This window comes from Desmodus rotundus, chromosome 9 (genome assembly GCF_022682495.2).
Source record: "Desmodus rotundus isolate HL8 chromosome 9, HLdesRot8A.1, whole genome shotgun sequence".
Taxonomy (NCBI): Eukaryota; Metazoa; Chordata; class Mammalia; order Chiroptera; family Phyllostomidae; genus Desmodus; species Desmodus rotundus.
The window spans coordinates 62,708,458-62,728,095 of record NC_071395.1 but is presented as its reverse complement, the minus strand read 5'-3'; the positions used below and the strand labels follow the sequence as shown (position 1 = coordinate 62,728,095).

At 61.3% G+C, this 19,638-nt stretch overlaps 2 protein-coding genes across 4 annotated transcripts in view; one reads left to right on the top strand and one right to left on the bottom strand.

Annotated features, from left to right (window-relative positions):
• Positions 1–17,505, top strand: part of FAM83G (family with sequence similarity 83 member G) — a 28,376-nt gene extending 10,871 nt beyond the window's left edge. The window contains exons 3-6 of the mRNA XM_024564645.4: positions 3,219–3,386; positions 11,193–11,317; positions 12,047–13,292; positions 16,900–17,505. Coding sequence (XP_024420413.1) covers positions 3,219–3,386; positions 11,193–11,317; positions 12,047–13,292; positions 16,900–17,283 — 1,923 coding nt within the window. The 3' untranslated portion in view covers positions 17,284–17,505. The remainder of the gene's footprint in view (positions 1–3,218; positions 3,387–11,192; positions 11,318–12,046; positions 13,293–16,899) is intronic.
• SLC5A10 (solute carrier family 5 member 10) overlaps positions 1–19,638 on the bottom strand; it is a 69,869-nt gene that overhangs the window by 34,776 nt on the left and 15,455 nt on the right. For all 3 annotated transcript variants that reach the window (XM_045198847.2, XM_053910371.1, XM_045198848.2), the window contains 4 exons: positions 19,495–19,600; positions 19,059–19,139; positions 17,454–17,659; positions 13,835–13,970 (listed from right to left, as the gene is read on the bottom strand). In XM_045198847.2, coding sequence (XP_045054782.1) covers positions 13,835–13,970; positions 17,454–17,659; positions 19,059–19,139; positions 19,495–19,600 — 529 coding nt within the window. The remainder of the gene's footprint in view (positions 1–13,834; positions 13,971–17,453; positions 17,660–19,058; positions 19,140–19,494; positions 19,601–19,638) is intronic.

Below are 19,638 nucleotides of genomic sequence, written 5' to 3'. Positions count from 1 at the left end.
AGTGCTGACCCCAGTCCCTGTGATGCCCCCTCCACCGTAGCCCTGGCACAGCCCCCCAGCCCCCCAACATCCTCCAGCCTCTACCCCACTGTTCTTTGGAAACCTGTATATTGTCCATGGTGTTTGGCCCCTCCCTGTTCTGTGGCTGCATCTTTGAGGGGAGGCTTTCCTGTGACTAAGACTTGGGGGCCACCAGGCTCCCTCTTTCCCTCAGCAACTGGCCTGTGCGACCTGCCTGTCGGCCCCACGGTGACCAGGCCTAGAGTACGAAGCGCACGTATGCCTGTTATCTCCATCCCCTCGGAACACTGCCAATCCCAGTGGTCACAGGAACGAGCTTTGGAGCCAGGACCCAGGCCACCCACCTCTTGTCCTGTGAGGTCTTCTCATATACACCGGGGCAGGGCAGGCTCCCCTCCCAGCCTGCCCTCTGTCTTTCCCATGGCTCTGGCCTGGCCTTGCCCAGGCCCTCCGGGGGAACACATGAGCTGGGCCACGAGAGCAGCTGGTGTTTACCCCCAGGCGGGGCCCGTAGCCTGGGTATGGGAGCTGACAGATTGAGTGAGCCAGGCCAGCACCCCCGCTGGCAGGTGGCAAACCAGGGGTCCCATCCTTAGCTGGGCCCAGACAGGCTCTGCCTTGGACGAACTCACACTGTCACAGGCAGGGGTGTGGCAACCTCCCTGTGCCTCAGTGTCCTCCTCTGTGAGATGGGAGTGGCTTGTAGCATGTCTGCAAGGACTGAACAGGCAGCAGTTGTTGGGTTCATTAGAAACCCTCATGTAGCCCAAGGCCTGGCACTAGCTGTACTCTCTAGGGCAGAAGGTGCTCTGGGTTGGGGTGCAGGACCCTGGGCTCTAATCTCAAGTCTCTGGTCCCAGCTTCCCCACATACAGAATGCAGCAGGGCGTGCAGGACTTGGGGCTGCCAGAGAGCCTCTGGGCTCTGACTGCGAGCACGCTGTGGGGCCTCCGTGGGACTGCCCAGCACCCCTCTCCACCCCCAGCCTTCGCTGGCACCTGTTACAGGCCCTTCTCTGACCTCCCCTGGTACAAGATTGAGTGCCTGGAGGGAGCTACTCTCAGCTCCGGGACCCCTGAAGGACCCATTGTGGGGAGTGGGACCCATTATGGGGAGCAGGCCCCAGCAGATGCAGCCTGACAGCAGAGGGTCCCTGGATCAGGCACCCTGCCTGCCAGAGGGTGACGTGGGGAAGGACAGACATGGAGTGGGTCCTGCTGGGGCATGTCCCCCAGCCCAGGCCCAGGGCAAGCCTCCGCCCGCCACGGCAGGCAGGGCCTGGAACCAAGCCTGACCAATCCGGTGGGGGGTGGGGGGTGCGGAGAAGGGATGGGGTGGCCGCCTCCACAGAGAAGCATGTTGGCTGTGCCCTTCCCAGGGTGGCACGTGAGCCTGCTGACCTGCAGTAGCAGCCCATCCAAAGGGTCCCAGGGCTGCCATGGCCTTGGGGCTGCCGGGTCACAGGCAAGGAAGTGTCTGCTGCCACCCCATCCACCTCAGGGTCTCATCACCATCAACTGGTGAGAGCACTGGGTGTCATCTGTGCCTTTGCCACCCACTCACCCAGTACCTCTGGCCTTTCCTTAGATGTCTCCTGGGATGGTAGCTTGCTGCTCTCAGAGTCCCTGCTTAACTCTGGTGCCAACGTCTGCCTGGCTTTCCCGGGGGGCCTGGCCCCTGCAGGGACTGAGCCTCTCCCCTACCTCATCTGGGACAGCTCTGTGAAGATGCCACAACAGAGCGGCTGTCTCCTAGGGGACAGCGAGGACCCTGGGCCTGTCATCAGGGAATGCTAGTTGGGTCTCACAGCTCCACGAGACCCGCCGTACCGATGAGAAAGCTGGGCCCTTTCTCATGCTGATGACAGAAGCCAGGTGCCTTGCTGAGGGTCACATAGAGATCATGTCTGTGGCAGGGCAGGGGCCTGTAGTCCCAGAGGAGCACAGGTGGCCTGCAGGGGGAGCCTGATGCGCTCACTGGGGGGCTCAGAACACCGCCAGCAGGATCCGGCCTGCCTCCCTGTCACCCTGAGTCTGCAGACCCCAGCTGGGGAGGCGGGGACTACCAGGCCTGCCCTTGCTGGGGGTGGGAGTGAGCTTGGCTCCCTGAGAGGCTGGGGTAGGTTCTGGCCTGAGTGTCTGGCCTTATGTGTAACACAGAGCGCATCCCCCACCTCTCAGGGTGAGGCTCTTCCAAGAAGTCCTGAGACTGACATGCTCCCCTTTGCTACCCAGTGGGACAGGGAAGAGGCACGAGAGACTGGAGGCCAGTGCCTGATGGCCTGTGAGCCTCTCCAGGCACAAGCGCCTGCTGACCACCCCTGTGCCCAGCAGGCTCATCTTCACTACCCTGTCCTTTCCCTGCGCCTCTTCCCTCCACAGGCCTCAGGGGTGTCACTGACCACACTGGGCTATGGCTAGGCTATGGGTGGGGGAGGAGCACCTTGACCTCTGGGGCTCTGCCCTGAGCCAGGTCCAGGAATGTGGAGGTCAGCTGTTGTGGGCAGAGGTTGTCTGACGACAGGAGGAGCACATGTACAGGTTTGGGCGGCAGGGGAGCCTGCCAAAGTCCACACCAACCCAGGAACACGTGGGCGACCTCAGTGAGCAACCACGCCAGCTGCCACCCTAACTCCTGGCTGTTGACACATTTGGTTCATCTCAGCATCTCAGGGTAGCAGGTGGAGGGCTCAGGAATGCAACCCAGGAACAGACTGAAACAGGGCCCCTGGGCTGAGCCCCGACAGTCATAAGGAAGGGGACTCTCGGGGTGCAGCCCCTTTCTGACTTCACGACTTTTGAGAGTCAGCTCCTCCCTGGCTCCCACACAGCTCTCTCCCCCATGCCTCCCTGCACACCTTGCCTCGGGGCCTGCGCACGGCCTCCTAGAGTCTGTGGTAGGGATGCAGCAGGCGTGAGGGGCAAGCCTCTCCCCACCTCCCTGCTGTCGCAGAGTCCTCTCCGCGCCACTGATTGAGAGTCTCTTGTCTTAAGTGTGGCATACTGAGCCTAGAATTTCAGGGCTGGAAAGGCCCACAGCCCAACACTTCCCAGCCCCAGCCCTGAGGTTTCAGGAAGCAGGGCCAGAGCGTCACCCAGAGAAGGTGGCGGGTGCAGGAGGGCCGTGTGTCCTGCGAGACACCTGTCGCCCCTGCTGCCTATCTGAATGAAGGCCCCAGTCTCTCTTCCTACTCCCAGGTGATAGCCGTGGTCATGGACATGTTCACCGACGTAGACATCTTTAAGGACCTGCTGGATGCCGGCTTCAAAAGGAAGGTGGCCGTGTACATCATCTTGGATGAGAGTAACGTCAAGTACTTCCTGCACATGTGTGAGCGGGCCCGCATGCACCTGGGACACCTCAAGGTGAGCCGACTGTCATGATGGCCAACTCGTTACTCAACAAATGCCCTGTGCGCCCGCCCTCTAGGGATAGAGGCCTGTGCCGGACACACAGGGCCTAATAAGCCTCGTGCCTCCTGCCAGGAGCTCCCCTAGCCTCTGCCCGAGTGCCCCAAGGGACAGGATGCTGAGTGCCTCCAGCAGTCAGAGATAAGGTAAACATTGATTAAGGGCCTGCTGGCCAGGAGCCAGAATCCACTTCAGGGTGCTGCCTCACGTGTCCTTTCAAAGCAGGCCCTGCCACATCGTGTCTTGGCTCACACACTTGCAGGGACAGGGTGCCCGCCACCCCAGCCCCAGCAGCTCACATCTGGTTCCTGGAGAGCTGATTGCCAGGAAGTTCTTCCTCAAGGTTAAGCCAAACTCTGCCTCTGCGGTGCCCACCCACAGGTTTAGGATCTGGCTCCGACAAAGGACGCTCCCTCGGGCTGAGGCCAGGGGAGGCTTCCTTGATAGCTGCAGAGTTAAAGCGGGTTTGAGGAATGAGAGCAGAGCAGGAAGGGCCACAGGGGGGAACCACAGCGCAGAGGTGGGGGTCGTGAAGGCCTGGCTCTCAGCACTGCTTTGCTGCGTGTCCTTGCGCACATCCCTCCCCTGTCCTGGCTCCAGGACCTCGCATCTGGCTGAGGGGCGTGTGGGCCAGTGTGGCTGGCTGCTTCTGCACAGACACCCTAGCATTTGGCACTTTGCTTGGGGGTAGAGGGAGCCCTCTTTCTGCCCCAACATCGCTTGGCACCTACTGTGTGCAGCACATTCCCCGGAGAATACAGATCAGTCTGCATAGTAACAGCCAATACTTTCACAACGTTGGACATGGGCCGTGCCTGTCCTGGCACTTTACCGGGTAATGCATTTACTCTGCATGGCTCTCTAGTTGTCCCCATTTCACAATGAGGGAATGGGAGACACTCTCGCCCAGGGGTCACTCACAGCTAGGAAGCCCGAGAAGCGGCGTGGGGGCCAGCCCCAGAGCACCCTAGCTGAGAGCAGCCTCCAACAGGTCAGAATTACTTGGGCTTTACACCTGGGATCTGAACCCGGGGAGAAGGGGAGAGGCCAGGTGGTTAACAAGGGCTGGGCACCTGTGCCTGTAATTTGCCAGCATTCGTCAAGTGTACCCCCCATCCCACCAAGCCTTTTCAAGTGGGCATGAGCTCTCCGAATGGCAAGCCTCTAGCTATTGTGACATTTTTACGTGGTCTCTTTGGTGGGTTGACCCAAGCCCCATGCTCCCTAGCCGCACTGCCCGCCGTGTAATTAGCACTGAGGACTGAGTCCCAGGGCAAACGGCTCAGGATAGGTGAGAAGGTGGGAAAGGCGTCTTCTGAAAGGTGGTTGTGTTGGCCCCGGCCCTGTGGGCAGCAGATCAGAGAACTTCAGGGCTCTCTATCCAGCCCCTCACCGAGGTCTGGAGGAGACCTGAAGGCCCACCCCCACTGCGCCCTGCCACATGCCCAGGGCCACTTTACTCTACACACGTCCCTTCCCTCAGCCCCCTTGCATTCCCAGTGTATGGAAGATGAGGCAGCAGTGTGCTCCCTGTGCTGAGCAGGAACCTGAGCCCACAGCTGGAGACCTCATGCCCTGTCCAGTGCCCCAAGCCTTTTCTCAGTAGGGAAATCCCAAACTCAAGTCTCCTTGAAGTGTTTGGAGTATTCAGAGTGCTTGGAGCTCCCAGAAGTGGCGGGCAGGTGGGGCTGTGCTGAGGACCTGGCCCAGAGGCTGTGTGGCTCCCTCCCTGAAAGGCTGGCCCTGCACCACCCACCCACCTGCCCTGTCCTTCACTCCCCAGTGCATTTGGGGGCCGTAAGATGTGGTGTAGCCCCGTTGCTCTGTGGGAGCCTAGAATGCCGGGACCAGAGGGGCCTTGGGGCTGCCTGGTCTAAGCTGCCACAGGACAGATGGGGAAATCGAGGCCTGTGGGAAGCTGTGACCTGCCTCCTTGTCCTTGTGTTCCTAAAAGTCAGGCTGAACCTAAAAGCCAGTAGCAAGAGATCAGCATGCAGGGTGCGGTGTGGGGGCACACAGACCCTTGGTGCCCCACGTCCCTGACTGGGGCAGCGCCTGCCAGTAGGGCCACCATGGGGCTGGCATGCGGCCCCACCTTTCCAAGCCTCCGGCACCTCACGGCTGTAATGACACCTCCCAGAGTTGTTTGAGGATGAAATTAGAGGAGACAATGGCTATAAAAGTGCCCTGTGAGCTAAGGGGAGCTACGCGGCTTCTGGTAACAACAGAAGTTATAAACCTTGGGCCCTGGGTGGGGGATGGGGTGTTGATGGGAGGCCTCCTTCCCCACCCTCCTGCTGGAAAGTGGAGTAGCAGCTGAGGGCACAGGAGAACCTCGAGCACTGGGGCTTCCTGGTCTGGCTGCCCCACTAGCCAGCTCCCTGCACTAGGGGACGTGGCAGGCTCCGCAGGGGGCACTCCCAGGAGCCGCACCTCCACTGCACAGGGCATGTAGCCCTGGCCTCCTCGTTCTGCCCTCGGAGCCCGCCCCCTTGACAGAGGCTCCTGCGGGCCCAGCCCTGGCCAAGTGTCACCTTGTCTAGAGCCTGCCCACACGGTCCCCCTCCCTGCCCGCGGGCCGGCTGGGCCTGGACCTGTCTGGGGAGCACTTCCTTCCCGGGGAAGCCTGGCTCACACTTGGCCACCTGCCGCCCTCGGCTGGCTCTGCCCTCACCTCCTGCTGGCCCGGGGTACGGGGTGCACATGTGGGGTCGTACTTATGACCACAGCAGTGTCAGGTGCCAGTCTAGGGGCAACACTAGGAACCAGGCCTGAGCCCCAGCTCTGCCTCCTGCACTGTAACCTCAGATAGAGCCATTGAATCTCTCCAGGCCTCAGTCTCCTTGTCTGAAAACGGGCAGGGCTGCTCTGAGTGAAGTGTAAGGGCCATGTCGGGGGAGGACACTCAGTGATGAGCTCCCTTCTCACCCTGTTTTTGCTTGGGGACAGGCACAGCTCCTCCCATGAGACCCCAGCTCTGGTCTGGTGAGTGCCAAGGGGCTCCCCTGCTCCTTTTGAGCCGTAGTTGGCTGGGGACCACCCCTGTGCGCCCGCTGCAAGCAGTGCCTCTCGGCCTCCTGCCTCCTGCCTCTGGAGCTCTGAGCTCATACCAGTACATTCTGGAAAAAGATGCCCTCCTGGCTTTCAGGTAAGGCAGGAGGACATGCACTAGCACCTTCCCAGGCTGAGGTTCCCAGGAGTAAGGTTCATAGCCTTCTCCAAGCACCTGGCCTCTGACAGCCCCTCAGGCACGGAGGGTGGGAATGATGGTCCATGTTAGCAACAGGAATAGCCCTTTAGAAGAAGGCTCAGCCCCCTCACCTCTCCAGGGCAGGCCTTGTGGCCAGACCACATTTGGGGGTGAGGCTGGGTGCCAAGAGGCACCCTAGAGTCAGTGGGAACCAGGCTGAGCTACAAGGCCCCCAGCTCAGGACAGTACAGGAGCTGTGCCGTGCCGATGGATTAAAAGAGCTTGTTGGCTCTGCCGCCAAACTGGAAAAACCAGCAGCCACTTGGGCAAAGGCTGGGCCCATTTCTGATGAGTTAGCCCAGCCAGGGTGGCTGTTGGAAGGTGCTCGGTAGGGGTGCCAGGACTCAGCCTGCATCCCAGGTCCCACGCTGGACAGATGGCTTCCCACTGGTGCTCAGGGCTTCCTCCCACCACTCCCTGAGTCCCGGATCCTGGCCTGCATTTGTCATGGACTCAGGGTGGGGAAGTACTTCTCAAACAGAAGGATTTACTGGCTCAGGACAGTAGGCAGTATCCGGAGACACTTTTAAGGGTCACAACTGGGATGGCACAGTTGGCATCTGGTGGGCAGAGGCCAGGGATGTTGCTAAATACCCCACGATGCACGGGGCAGCCCTGCAGCAGAGCAGAGCCTCGCCCAGAACATCAGCAGTGCTGAGGCCGAGCAACCCAGCCTGGGAGAGAGCTGGGCATCCTCCCAACAAGGTTTTGGAGCTGGGCTGATGCAGCCTGCTCAGCCCTGCCTCCCCAGAGATGGTTCACAAAGGTGCTCCCCATCCCAGCTTTGAGACGGCCAGGTGAAGGCCAGGGTGAGCATTGGCCCCCTCCCCCATTACGGAGGAGACCAGGCTCTGTAGGACAGAGCAGAAGCTGGCCAGGCACCCAGCACATGGGAACATGGGCCCTCTGTCTCCTGCACTCCACACGCCTGGCTCGATCTTGCCGTTACTGGCCAGGCCCGGTCAGGATGCATCTTTGGGCCTCCCTACCCCTCCTCAGGCCCAGGGGATGCCAGCAGGCCCCTGAGGTGGATGGGGACAAGGAGCCACCACAGCACAGCTGGACGCTGTCCTCGGGCCTGGGGGACTGGACCCCGTTACTGGGAGACTATGGGCAAGACCCCCTGCTCTCTGAGCCCACCTGGCCACCACAGGCAGCTCAGAGTCCTGGCCCCCCCCGGCCTGGACTGTCCAGATGTTTTCTGGCCCTTCGTGTTGGTCCCCACCCCATCCCCTCAGCAGCGGAGGGATCGCACCCCACCATACTCAGTCACAGCCCACTTTGTCACCTTGTATTTGGGGAGCACCCAGCCCTGCTCACTGTGGTTTCATTCATCCTCACAGCAGCCCTCTAGTAGAAGGGGGTGAGGTCCATTTCAGAGATGAGAGAACTGAGGTATGGAGAGGCCAGATTGGTGTTTGGTTGGCATCAAGACTGGAGCCCTGTTTGACCAGGGCTCAAGAATGCCCCAGGCCAGCTCTGTGCCAGGGGGCCTGGGCTTGTCCCCTCTGCCTGCCTGCCACCAGTAGAGGCCTGGGCTCCAGTGGACTTAGGGTCCAGTCAAGTCACATCTCTGTATGAGCACAGGAGGCCTGGTGGGGAGCGTGGGTCAGTTTTGCCCCATCCCTAGTGCCCACCCCACCCTGACCCCCACATGCTCGGGTGGCAGCCGCCCTGCCCTCGGAACAGGTGATGTGCTGCCCAGCCATCCTGGCCTGACATCCTCTCTGGGACCCATCACTGCCCCTCCTTTCAGGTGTGAGGACACTGAGGTCCCGCAGAGCCCAAGGACTTACGCAGGGTGTCCCACTTGGGCCAGCCCAGTGGCTGTGCTCCTGGGCGTCCTGCCCCTCCCACTGTATCCTGCCAGGGGTGTCTTGGGCTCAGAGACAATGCAGCTTTGTGGAAGCCTCTGCTGCTCACCCAAGCCCTGACTCCTGAGACATTACCTCATCTGGGCCAGGCCCCGTGGGGCGGGGCACACCCAGGAAAACAAGCTTAGGAGTGGGCGTGGCAGCAGGCCCCACCTGCTGCTGAGCCCCAGGGCTAGTGGCCTCAGATTGAGGCCGATCCCCAGCATGCAGACCAGAAAACTAAGGCCCAGAGAGGGCCAGAGACTTGCTCAGAGTCACACAGCAAATGTGTGCCTCTGCTTGGTGCCTCTCAAGCAGAGTCGAGTCTCTCTCAGATGTAGATGACCTCTGAGCCCTCCAGCAGGACAAGATGAAGGGTGGGTGGGGACAGATGCTGGTGGGAGGGGTGAGGCCAAGGAGGGACCTGTGGCCCAGCCCACAGAGCACAGAGCCAAGAGCCCACAGAAGCCCAGAAGCCGTGGAGCCGGCTGTGGTCGACCAGGAAGGCCTTGTAAAGCCTCCAGGCTCTTTGCTCCAGTTTCTGGTCAGGAGCATGCTCTGTGTTAGGTACAAAGTCACGAGCACTAATTGTCCTGGGCTTTGTCCAGCTTCCTGCTGAGCTGGCTGTGAGCTGGCTATGTGCAGACAGGCAGCCTGGCAGGCAGAGGGAGCTGGCCCTGGGAGCGGAGACTTGTGTGCCTTCTGGGCCAGGCCCAACAACAGGATAGCTGTGTGCCCCACAGCCAGGCAGGCATTCATATCTGCCCCTCAGCCTCCGAGTGGAGGGGTCTGGGGCCTGCCAGAAGGGACGGTCAGCAGGAGCACCTGCAGGCTATGGGCAGTTGTGGAGGGCAAACTCTGGCTCTCTCAGACCCATCCCCTCCCCACTGTGGCCCCCGCCCTGACTCAGGCCCACCTCCCTTGCCCACGGCAGCCCCTCCCTGTCCTAGGCCCCTGCCCCCCCATTCATTTCGAGAGTTCTCTGCTGGATGCTATTCTCTTCTTGAGGTGTGGCACCAACTTTGCGACTCCCTGCTCTGAACTCTCCCATGGGCCCCGTTGCCCCCAAGGCCGAGTCAGGCCCTTGAGCAGGTGTAGGGTCTATGAGAGCGTCCAGCTGAGCCTGCTCTGCATGCTCTGTTGCCCACCCTCCTCCCCTAAAGTCTGAATGTGTCTTAAAACAGGCTGCTGCTCTGGTCAGCGTCCTTCATGTTCCTGTGTCTGGATGCTAACCCTGAGCCTGACCCCCTTCCCTGTCTTTGCGTGCCAGCCTCTCCCAGCCCTCACAGCTGCCGTCATCCCTCCTCCCCGCCGGCTTGGCATGTTCTGGCGACAGTCATGTCTGCCTGCATCTAGGGGCCTTGGCAGGGGTTGGGGAGTGACAGAGCATGTGGGCGGTCAGTAGGCTGAAGCCAGTGAGTGGGTGAGGGGCATGGCAGAAGTCATAAGAGCCCAGTGCCCAAAGCTGGCATGGGGGGCCTCGGCAGAGCATGGGACCACCATCCCAGGGGCATTCATGCAGCCCTGTCGGATTGCCCTTACGGAGGGAGTTCCTGCCCTGGGCAGGTGTTAGATTTCCTAGGGTTTGTGTTAGCAGTGAAGTTCCCAGCCAGCACCCCCAAGTGATTTGGGGGCACCAGGAGCCCATGTTTCTGACACCCTGCCGGGCATTGCTTACACCAGGAGCCTAGTCTCCTTCTAGGCCTGAGGGCTGGGGTGCCCCCAGCCATCCCTTCAACTTGGGGGTCTCAGCCAGGCTTATCCTGCCCCTGCCTCAGAGCTAGAGCCTCCTTCTATGGGGAGGGAAGGGGAGCCAGCCCTGCCGCCCTGCAGTGACTAGCCCAGAGATATCCCTAGACCTCAAACCAGGGCGAGAGGGCTCTTCACAGCCAGAGTTCAGAGGACGGCAGGCATGGCCTGGTCTCGGACTTGAGGCGCTGCTCATGACTCCTAGGAGAACCCCCTCTCCTCTCTCTGGGTCTCAGAACCCCTTTCCACTGCCTCCCAGCAGCTCTGGCTGGCTCTCAGGACAGACAGTGCAGGCCCAGTGAGGAGCGGGATCAGACCATGTCCCAAAGTGCTCCTGGGTGCCAGGTGGTGGGCTGGCCCCCAGAGAAATAGCAGAGATTGCTGGGAGCCCTGCCCTCCATGAGCAGAGGTCAGCAGCGACGACGAAGAGACAGCTGCAGGAAGCAGAGCCAGGGAGAGGCCTGCCAGGCACTCATCCTAGGAAGGCCAGTGCCCTACTAGAGCACCAGCCCAGATCCGTAGTACAGGCCCCCGTCTCCCCTCCGCACAGCCCCCACCCCCACCAGGACCTCCCCTCCTGCTCAAGGCCCTGCAATAGCCCACCACCTGGAGCAGCGTTTCCCCAGGCTGGCCTGCCTGCACAGGTCTTGTCCTGCCTGCCACCCTACGGGCACCCACAGGCCAGGCCCAGACCCTTCAACACCAGCCCCCACCCTCCTTTCCAGCTTCCCATCCCTGCCGTCCCACCTGGGCCTGGCCCCACAGTCCCCACACATATCACCCCTTCACTCCAGGCCTCAGCACCCAGGTTCCCCCAAAGCCCCTGAGGCCCCAAGCAGAGACTGCTGGGCCTCCCACCATGTGGTCAGTGCTGTAGCTATGTAATTTTGTCTCTGTCCCCCAACGTAGAATCTCCGGGTACGGAGCAGCGGGGGAACGGAGTTCTTCACACGGTCAGCCACCAAGTTCAAGGGTACCCTGGCCCAGAAGTTCATGTTCGTGGATGGAGACCGAGCCGTCTGTGGCTCCTACAGGTGACTCCCTGGCCTTCAGGGGGCTGAGGGAGAGGTGGCTCTGGATCCCGGCTGGTTTCTGCCCTTAATCCTGCCTCATGACACCCTGGTTATTCTGGTTCACTGGTCCCCAAACTGCTGAGGTGTGAGCTGGGCTGGGGCACACCCACACGCCAGCCACCCATCTCCAGAAGCAGGCAGAGGAGGGCTTTTGTTCAAGAGACTCACTCCAACTGGAGTAGGGTGTGGACCGGGCCTGGCTGTGTCTCCCCAGGTCCATGGAGCGGTGGCTCTGACAGCCATTCCCAGGGCCAGGCCCAGAACCAGGATGACTGTGGCCCAGCTTCGGGAGCCCCGCCATGCAGGAGGGAGGGTGAGGGATTTGGGGGGGTGGGGGAACTGCCCCTCAGAAAGGTGGTAGGGACAAAGACACCAGGTGTCCAGGCTGCTCTGGGCATCCTATGACCCCAGAGGAACGTGGCACTGGCTATTTTGCACAGGTGATAGAGTAACCCTAGTGTCCATGACTTGCCTGAGGACCCAGACTCAGGTCTGGCCCTGAGGCTTGTTCCCTGTCCTCAGTTCCCCTCACTGATCAGTCCCATCCAGGGCCTCTTAGCCACAGTCCAGGAGACAGCAGCTTGCGGGGTGCGGCTCTCTCGGATGCCCACCGCGGGGGGACCCAGGGCCCGAGGCAGCAAGCGGGCCCCATGTGCCTGACCAGGCGGCCCCCCTTGCCCTGTGTTGCAGCTTCACGTGGTCGGCCGCGAGGACAGACCGGAACGTGATCTCCGTGCTGTCTGGCCAGGTGGTGGAGACATTCGACCGGCAGTTCCAGGAGCTGTACCTCATGTCGCACGGTGTCAGCCTCAAGGGCATCCCCATGGAGAAGGAGCCTGAGCCCGAGCCCATGTTGCTGCCCACTGTGGCCCCTCTGGTGCCCTCTGGCACTGTGGCCAAGAAGCTTGTCAACCCCAAGTATGCACTGGTCAAGGCTAAGAGTGCTGAGGAGATCGCCAAGGTCTCCTCTGAGAAGCAGGAGGTCAAGAAGCCCCCGGGGCTGCGGGGCGCGGCACTGGCCGAGCAGCCAGCAGACCTGCCCGAGCCGGTCCTGCCCATCCACCCGGGGCTGCTCAACCTGGAGCGAGCCAACATGTTCGATTACCTGCCTACATGGGTGGAGCCGGACCCAGAGCCGGGCAGTGACATCCTGGGCTACATCAATATCATTGACCCCAACATCTGGAACCCTCAGCCCAGCCAGATAAACCGCATCAAGATCCGAGACACGTCCCAGGCCGGGGCCCAGATGTGGAGACAGAGCCAGGACTGCGGCCCCACTCCAAAGCCCAGCACACCCCAGGACGAGGTCCCGGCCAAGAACGGCCTCCCTGAGGAGGAGCGCACAGCACAGCCTCCTGTGCCCAAGCCCCGGACGGTGCCTGTGGCAGACGTGCTTGCCCAGGGCGGTGGTGGTGGAGGCAGGGCGCCGGAGAGCCCAAGAGGGGAGGTACCCCAGAGCAGGACAGACTACCAGCTGCCTGGGACACCAGGCCCAGGCCAGGCCCTGCCCCAGCAGCAACTGTCTGCCACCCAGGGTGACCCTGATGGCGAGGGGGTGGTGATTTCCAATGGGCTGGATCAGGAGGAGGAGGAAGACGACGACGACTACGTGACCCTCAGTGACCAAGACAGCCTCTCGGGCAGCTCTGGCCTTGGCCATGGCCCCCGACGGCCCTCAGTGGCTTCCTCTTCCGTGTCAGATGAGTGTTTTGAGCTGAGGGGACACCAAGCCCCTTTTCGGAGGCGCCACTCAGAGCAGGTAGCTAATGGGCCAGCCCAGCCCCCCCGCCGACAGCTGAGTGCCCCCAACATGACCCGCAGGACCTTTGGTGAGCGCCTGTGTGGTTCACCGTGGGCCCAGGGCCAGCAGAGAGAGGAAGCGGGCACTCTGAGGAAGATGCAGGCCTTGTGCTCCACGGACAAGGATGCACAGGTGGGTTGGGATCCTTTTGCACCAGGGGTCTGGGAGCCCCTTTCCCTGGGCCTGAGCGCCCGGAGCAGCCTTCTGCTGGGCTCCCTCATCCCTGGCTCAGACCCTTTCCTTGTTACAGATGGGGCCACTGATGAACGGGGGTGAGGAGTGGGTAGGAGCCACCCCAGCCACACGTGTGGCAGTGCTGGAGGCCTCGGCCCCAGTACCCCTAAAGGCAGCCTGTGCCCGCTACTGGGAGCTGAGTGAAAATGCCACTCAGAGAGTTAACACCCCAGAGGTTTTAGGCCCGTGGTGTTCTGGGAAGTCAGTGCCTGGTTTTTGGACGAGAAAATGGCAATGGTAAAGGTACTTGCTTACACCCCCAAGCACCCGGCAGCAAGCAGACCATGTCTGGGCCTGTGCCAAGCCACCTGTGTGTCGGCCCCTCGGAGAGTGGTCCTGGGACCACTCTTCCCCCACTCCCCCAGGCTAGCTCATACTCTTTCTTTACCTCTTCCGGCCGACCCTCGCAGCCCCGTCCCAGCCTCCGGCGCCCTCCTTACCTGGGAACAGTGCACGGCTGATCATGCCCGGCATGATGATCAGGCCCATGGGCAGCATCTTGAGGTAGCTGGCCAAGATGGAGCCCGCTTTGGCGTGGTTCAGGTCCCGGGCAGACAGCGACCGCTGCACAATGACCTGCGGGCATGTGAGGAGCGTGAGTCCCAGGCCCTGTCAGGGGTACCTGTGGCAGGACTTCTCCCTGGTGGGCCTCAGGGGGTAGCATGAGATGCTGTCCCTCCAGCGCCAGACCCACATGAGACAACCTGACACCTGATGGTTCCCCTCAGAAGCAGAGCTCACCCTGATTGGCTGAGTGACTGGGGCCAAGGTGCTCTCCTTCCAGGGCCACAGTCTCCCTGGCTGTTGAGTAGGGAAGGTGTGGCTGCTGCCTGGCCTGGCACCCTGCCATTGGCAGAGTTGGAGGAGCCCCTGGGTTGAGCGCTGTCAGGGGACTCCCCCATATCCTACGCCTCACCAGAATGACTAGCATGTTCACACACATGTCTGGAGGTGTCACTGGCAGGGGTCTGGAGCTATCAGGCCTGGGGTTGAGGGGAGACTCCTGGTCAGCAGAGGAAGGGCTGGGACTGCCCGGGGGCAGCCCCTCAAGTTGCCTTGGGTAGACCCTGGCTAGGCCCCAGTTTCCAGGTCTAAAGAATGGGGGCTGATGGCATCTGAGATCCCTCCCAGCTCTGACATTATGATTCTTTTCTTTTTTTAAGATTTTATTTATTTATTTTTAGAGAGAGAGGAAAGAAGGGAGAAAGAGAGGGAGAGAAGCATCAGTGTGATTGAGTCTAGCTCACCCTCAACCGGGGACCTGGCCCACAACCCAGGCACCCTGCCTGGGAACCGAACCAGCGACCTCTCAGCTCGCAGGTCGGCATTCAATCCACTGAGCCACACCAGCCCCGGCACGATTCTATTTTTTAAAAAATGTCTTTTAAACAGCTCTCGGGGAGACTCATCTGGGGTCAGCCACGTGAAGTTGACATTTCACTGCTTTTCCGTGTGTCCATGAGGCTGCGCAGTTGGGACCTTCCCCGTCTTCCCTTTGCTTGTCTGCAGCGTCGGTCCCTGGCAGCAGCTCAGGAGTAGGAATTACCTGTGACTTTATGTTCCAGACATGCTAGTTGGATGGCCAGCTCCCAGCACTCCCCCTGCGGTGGGGCTCTCGGTGACCCCGGAGTCACAGGGTGCCGGGAGCGGCGGCACGGACGTGCAGGACGAGCTGCTGCCAGCCCTGCTCCTCCACCAGCTTCCGGTGACTCGGGGACCAGTCCTTGCCTCACTTCGGGCCTCAGTGTCCCTGTCTGGACAAGGAGGGGGCCAGACACGGTTCCCTGTGGACCGTCCCCATTGATGCACTGTCATTACAAGAGCCCAGGGCCACTCCTCGTGGGAGAAGAGAAGCATTTCCTCAAAACCTAAGCTCTGTATTTCATCATTCCCTCCTGGGCCCTTGGGGACCAGCCTGGGAGGCAGGGCGGGCTGGTTTTGCTGCCCCATCCTGCAGGTGGAGAAGCTGAGCTCCATGTTCCTCAGGCCTCCTCTTTTATTGGCTTTGTTTCGTTTTGATTACGAGGGGGTAGCCCATGTACTGTGGATGAGCTGGGAGACAGTGAAAAGTTCTGAAGGAGACAGGGAGAAGCACCCATGGTCCCAGCACACAGAACTGCCCCCTGGTGCTACCCAGGCTGGGCCTCTTGAAGAGGCATCCTGGCCTGTGACTGAGTAGAGTTAGTCTTGCAGAGTCCCCAACCGCTGGTGAGGGTCTCAGCAGAGCAGGACCAGGAAGATTAGACAGGTGGGACCCAGTGATGCAGTCCCTGCTTTGTGGGTGCTCTGGACCAAGGCCCAGCTACCCCCTGGCAGACCTAGACTCATCAGGAGGAGGATGGGAAAGTAAGGCTGCGGGCAGTGTCCCACCTCCCTGTGTGGCCCCCTTTTTGGCAATGAGGCCCACTCAGCCCTGCTTCCAAGGCCAGCCCCACTTGGCCTTCATGGGAAAATTTCCTCAATGCTGTCCCACCCAGATGTGCCAGTGCCATGCTGGGCCTGTGCTGGGTGGGGAGGAGGGCACAGGCTGGCCCCCAGCATGCCCCACAGCCAGCCCTTCACTCGCCCGGGCTGGCCCATAGCCGTCCCAGGGGAGCCGGACAGATACCTGCTAGGAAACCATGTGTCCTGGGAGGTCCATGTGTGAGGCGAGGCCGATGTGGGAATCTGGGGGCCCCATGTTACAAATGAGGAAACTGAGGCCCAGCCTCCCAGGGTTTCTGAAGCCTCCAGTGTGGCCCTGGGAGCTTCCCCTGCTGCAGCCCAGGGAGAGTCTACCAGCAAACGCATACCTGCCGCTCAAGAGGGGGGCCCTCCGAGCGCTCCCCTTGCTGGATGGGCAGCCATGGCCCTGGGAAACATCCCTCCCTCTGGGTGCCCCCACAGAGGAGGCCGTCCTCACGGACCCCACTGCCTCGCTCCCACGATGGGGCCTTCTAGGCTATGGGTCCGAGGCACAGCTGTCGGGCCTGTGCCTGCCAAGGCCCTGCTGCTTCGAGAGACCTTCACCCACCTGAGTGTTTCCTGGAGCTGCCCGTGGCCTTCCAGGGCACATTGAGCGGCGGCTGTTGTCCACCTCCACCCCCAGAGGGCAAGAGGCCATCTAAGGTCACCCGGTGCGTTCACAACGCAGAGAGGACTAGAGTCAGACTCCAGGAGAAGACCTGACCCCTGCACTCACCAGAACTTGAGGCCCAGGTCAAGCTACCACCTCCAACCACCTGTCCCACCCTGTTTACTGTTGGAGGAGGCTGGAGCAGGGGTGTCAAGGAGGAATAGGAACTTGCCTTATCACACCACCAAAAGCAAGATTATTCCTGTAGGACACTTGGGGAAACTGAGGCACAAAGTAACGCAACAAACTTGTCCAGGCCCAGCAGCTAGTGAGTGGCGGGGCCAGGAGACAAGCCCAGCTGTGCTGATCGCAGCCTGCCTGACAAGCGTCCCTCGGGAAGAGATGGCGCTGCTCTGCGGGGTGTCATTCTGTGTGTTTTCTCTCTCCCAGGACCACCAGTACGGAGTCCCTGCCGTGGGGACCAGGGATAGAGACGGCTTCCTGCGGCTGTTGAGGACCCCGGGACCCACACGCTGCTGCCCCACAGCTGAGGGCGTCCAGAGCTCTACCAGAAAAGTGGGTTCCCATTACTGGCAGGCCAAGGGTGGCCCTGGGCCCCACACGCCGCCAGACCCTGGGAGCCCAAGGCTGGCCCGCAACGCAAGTCTCCTCACTGATGGCAGGGCCACCACAGTGCATCGAAGTCCTTTTGGAATCCCGTACTCCAAACTGTCCCAGTCGAAGCACTTGAAGGCCAGGGCGGGTGGCAGCCAGTGGGCCTCATCTGGTTCTAAACGGAGCGCCCAGGCCCCCCAGGACCGCAAGGACCCCTAGCACCCTCTCCCTGGGCCTGGGGCCAGGCTGTCCGTGGCCTCCACCCATGCCCAGACCCACCACGCAGGCATTCCCCAGGGCCATACCGCAGATTTCAGGTGGGCTGCTGGGACCCTCCAGAGCACCCCCAGGAAAGCGAGAAGGTGGCAGGAGGTGATGTTGTGACTCACCTGGTCAGTGCACCAGTACCAGGTGGCCATGATGGTCAGGCCGAAGGTCATCCCAGTCCACGGGAGGTCCGCAGTGTAGGGGTCGCGGAACATGTGCATGGCGTCTGCCCGTGGCAGGTGGCAGGTGGTGTTGGCGATAGTCCTGGTCGGGACAGCCTGGGCATAGGCTGCTGCCAGCTGCTCATACCCGCCGATCCGGTCAAAAGCTGGCAGGGACAGGACAGGGACGGTCAGTGGCCGGTGGCCCTGACTCCCAGTCCCCACTGCTCTCCCACAAGGAGTTTCCTGCTGTGTCACACCTGGCCTTTTCCCACTTCACCTCTCCTGGTATCTGGAAGGGTGTGACCACATACAGGGTTTTCCAAAAAGGTGAATTTAAGTGACTATTTTATATATATTTAAAACAGTGCTATTAAATGAGCATTTTGCACGTGGGCAGCACAGTGTCCGGTTGGCTTCTGGATGCCAGTTGGCCTTAAGCAGTGGGCTTCTGTGCCAGGCTTCACACTGTCGATTCAAGGAAGCAGAAGTATTTTTTCTTAGCATTTGAGGGCCTTCCAAGGAGTTTAGAGTGTTAGGGTCCTGGCCCAGAGGCTTCTGAAGGACGTGGTTTGGGCAGAGCTGAGAAGGGCTGGCAGCGAGGTGGCACTGAGAAAGGAAACAGGTCCAGTGGGACCAGCCAGGGGAGGGACCAAAGTCACAGGGGCGGCCAGCAGGGCCTCAAGCCCAGACCATATTCGCCCCCTCTCCGTTTTCGGGGTCAGCCCTGTGTGGCCAAGCCCTGGCCCATCTGTGCCTTTGCTGTGTCTGCAGTCACTCCTCTGCCCGGACTGGGCCTGGCTGCCTCAGTCTCTCTCCAGCATTGGGTTCTAGAGACACGGGCCCCTGGCAGCAGACACACAGAAGCCCCGGACACAGGAAAACCCCTGTCTCAGCCCAGGCCATACCAACAGCACCCCCTTTCCTCAAGCAGGAAGCCTGCTCCTTGGACTCGGTCCCCAGCATTCTGGCCGTCGGAGCCCAGGCCAGGCCAGGCGAGCACTCAGAGCAAAGGCGCAGACACCACACGGGGGCGGGCGTGGCTGGGCCCCAGGTCCTAGCGTCTGAGTCTGCAAGAGACTGGGAGGCCCTGCTCGCCCTTTGTGGGGCCCCTTGGCCCTGCATGCACACTCCCAGGGTGAGGATTCCTCTGAGGACCACTGTTTGAGCTTCCTCTCTGTCCCCAGGCCAGTGTCATAGGCCCGTCTGAGCCCCTGCTCTGCCAGCAGGCTGCAGTAGCGCTTGCTGGGATCTTGTACCTGGTTCTAAACAATTGGAGCAGACACCCTGGCAGTTTTGCGGTCTCCCAATTAGGTTTCTGCACATCCGCCTGGGTCCAACCTCACCCTCATGCCCTGAGGCAGGGCACTTGTGGCTGGCCCTGTGCTCCTGAGTCAGCTGCGTACCAGCCCTGAGTCCTCTGTGAGCTGTGACTAACGCAGCCGGGCCCTGTGGGCCGGACGGGGGCGACAGCCTCCGCCCCTCAGGGAAGGCTGGCAGCCAAACCCGCCCCCAGCACTGACCCCCAGGCCCCAAAGGCTTGCTGCCATGGCCCGCAGCCCTCACCTTGCACAGTCAGAACGACAGCCCCCATCACCATGATGAGCGTTTGCAGGGCATCTGTGTAGATCACAGCAGCCAGGCCTCCTGCGGGAGAAAACAGGGAGCTGGAGGGGCCCTAGTCTTGGGGGAGGGGGACCAGGGAAGCAAGCCGGAGCTCCAGGAGGGACAGCTGCTCACACCTATCTCCCCTACCCTTTTGCAGGTGGGCGAGCTGTGGGACCCAGAAACTGGTCCCGCAGAGCCAGACTACAAATCTCTGACTGTAGCCTGGCCGTGTCCTAGGCTGTAGGAGGAGGGGCCCTCTGCCCCCTGCTCACACTCCTTGGCTCTTGCTAGCCTCTCGGACTCTGGCCTATGTCCACCGGCTTCATGGATGCCCCGCCCAGTGGTCAGGACCCCTCTCTCCAAGACCCCATCCGACCCTGTCCAGGTGCCATACCTGCGATGGTGTATAGGGCTGTGATGGCGAGAATGAGGATGGTGGACAGGTAGAAGTTCCAGCCCAGGCACATGTGCACAAAGAGAGCCCCCGCGTACAGGTCGATCTGGGGTGACAAACCACAGGGCTCAGAGCATGAGTGAG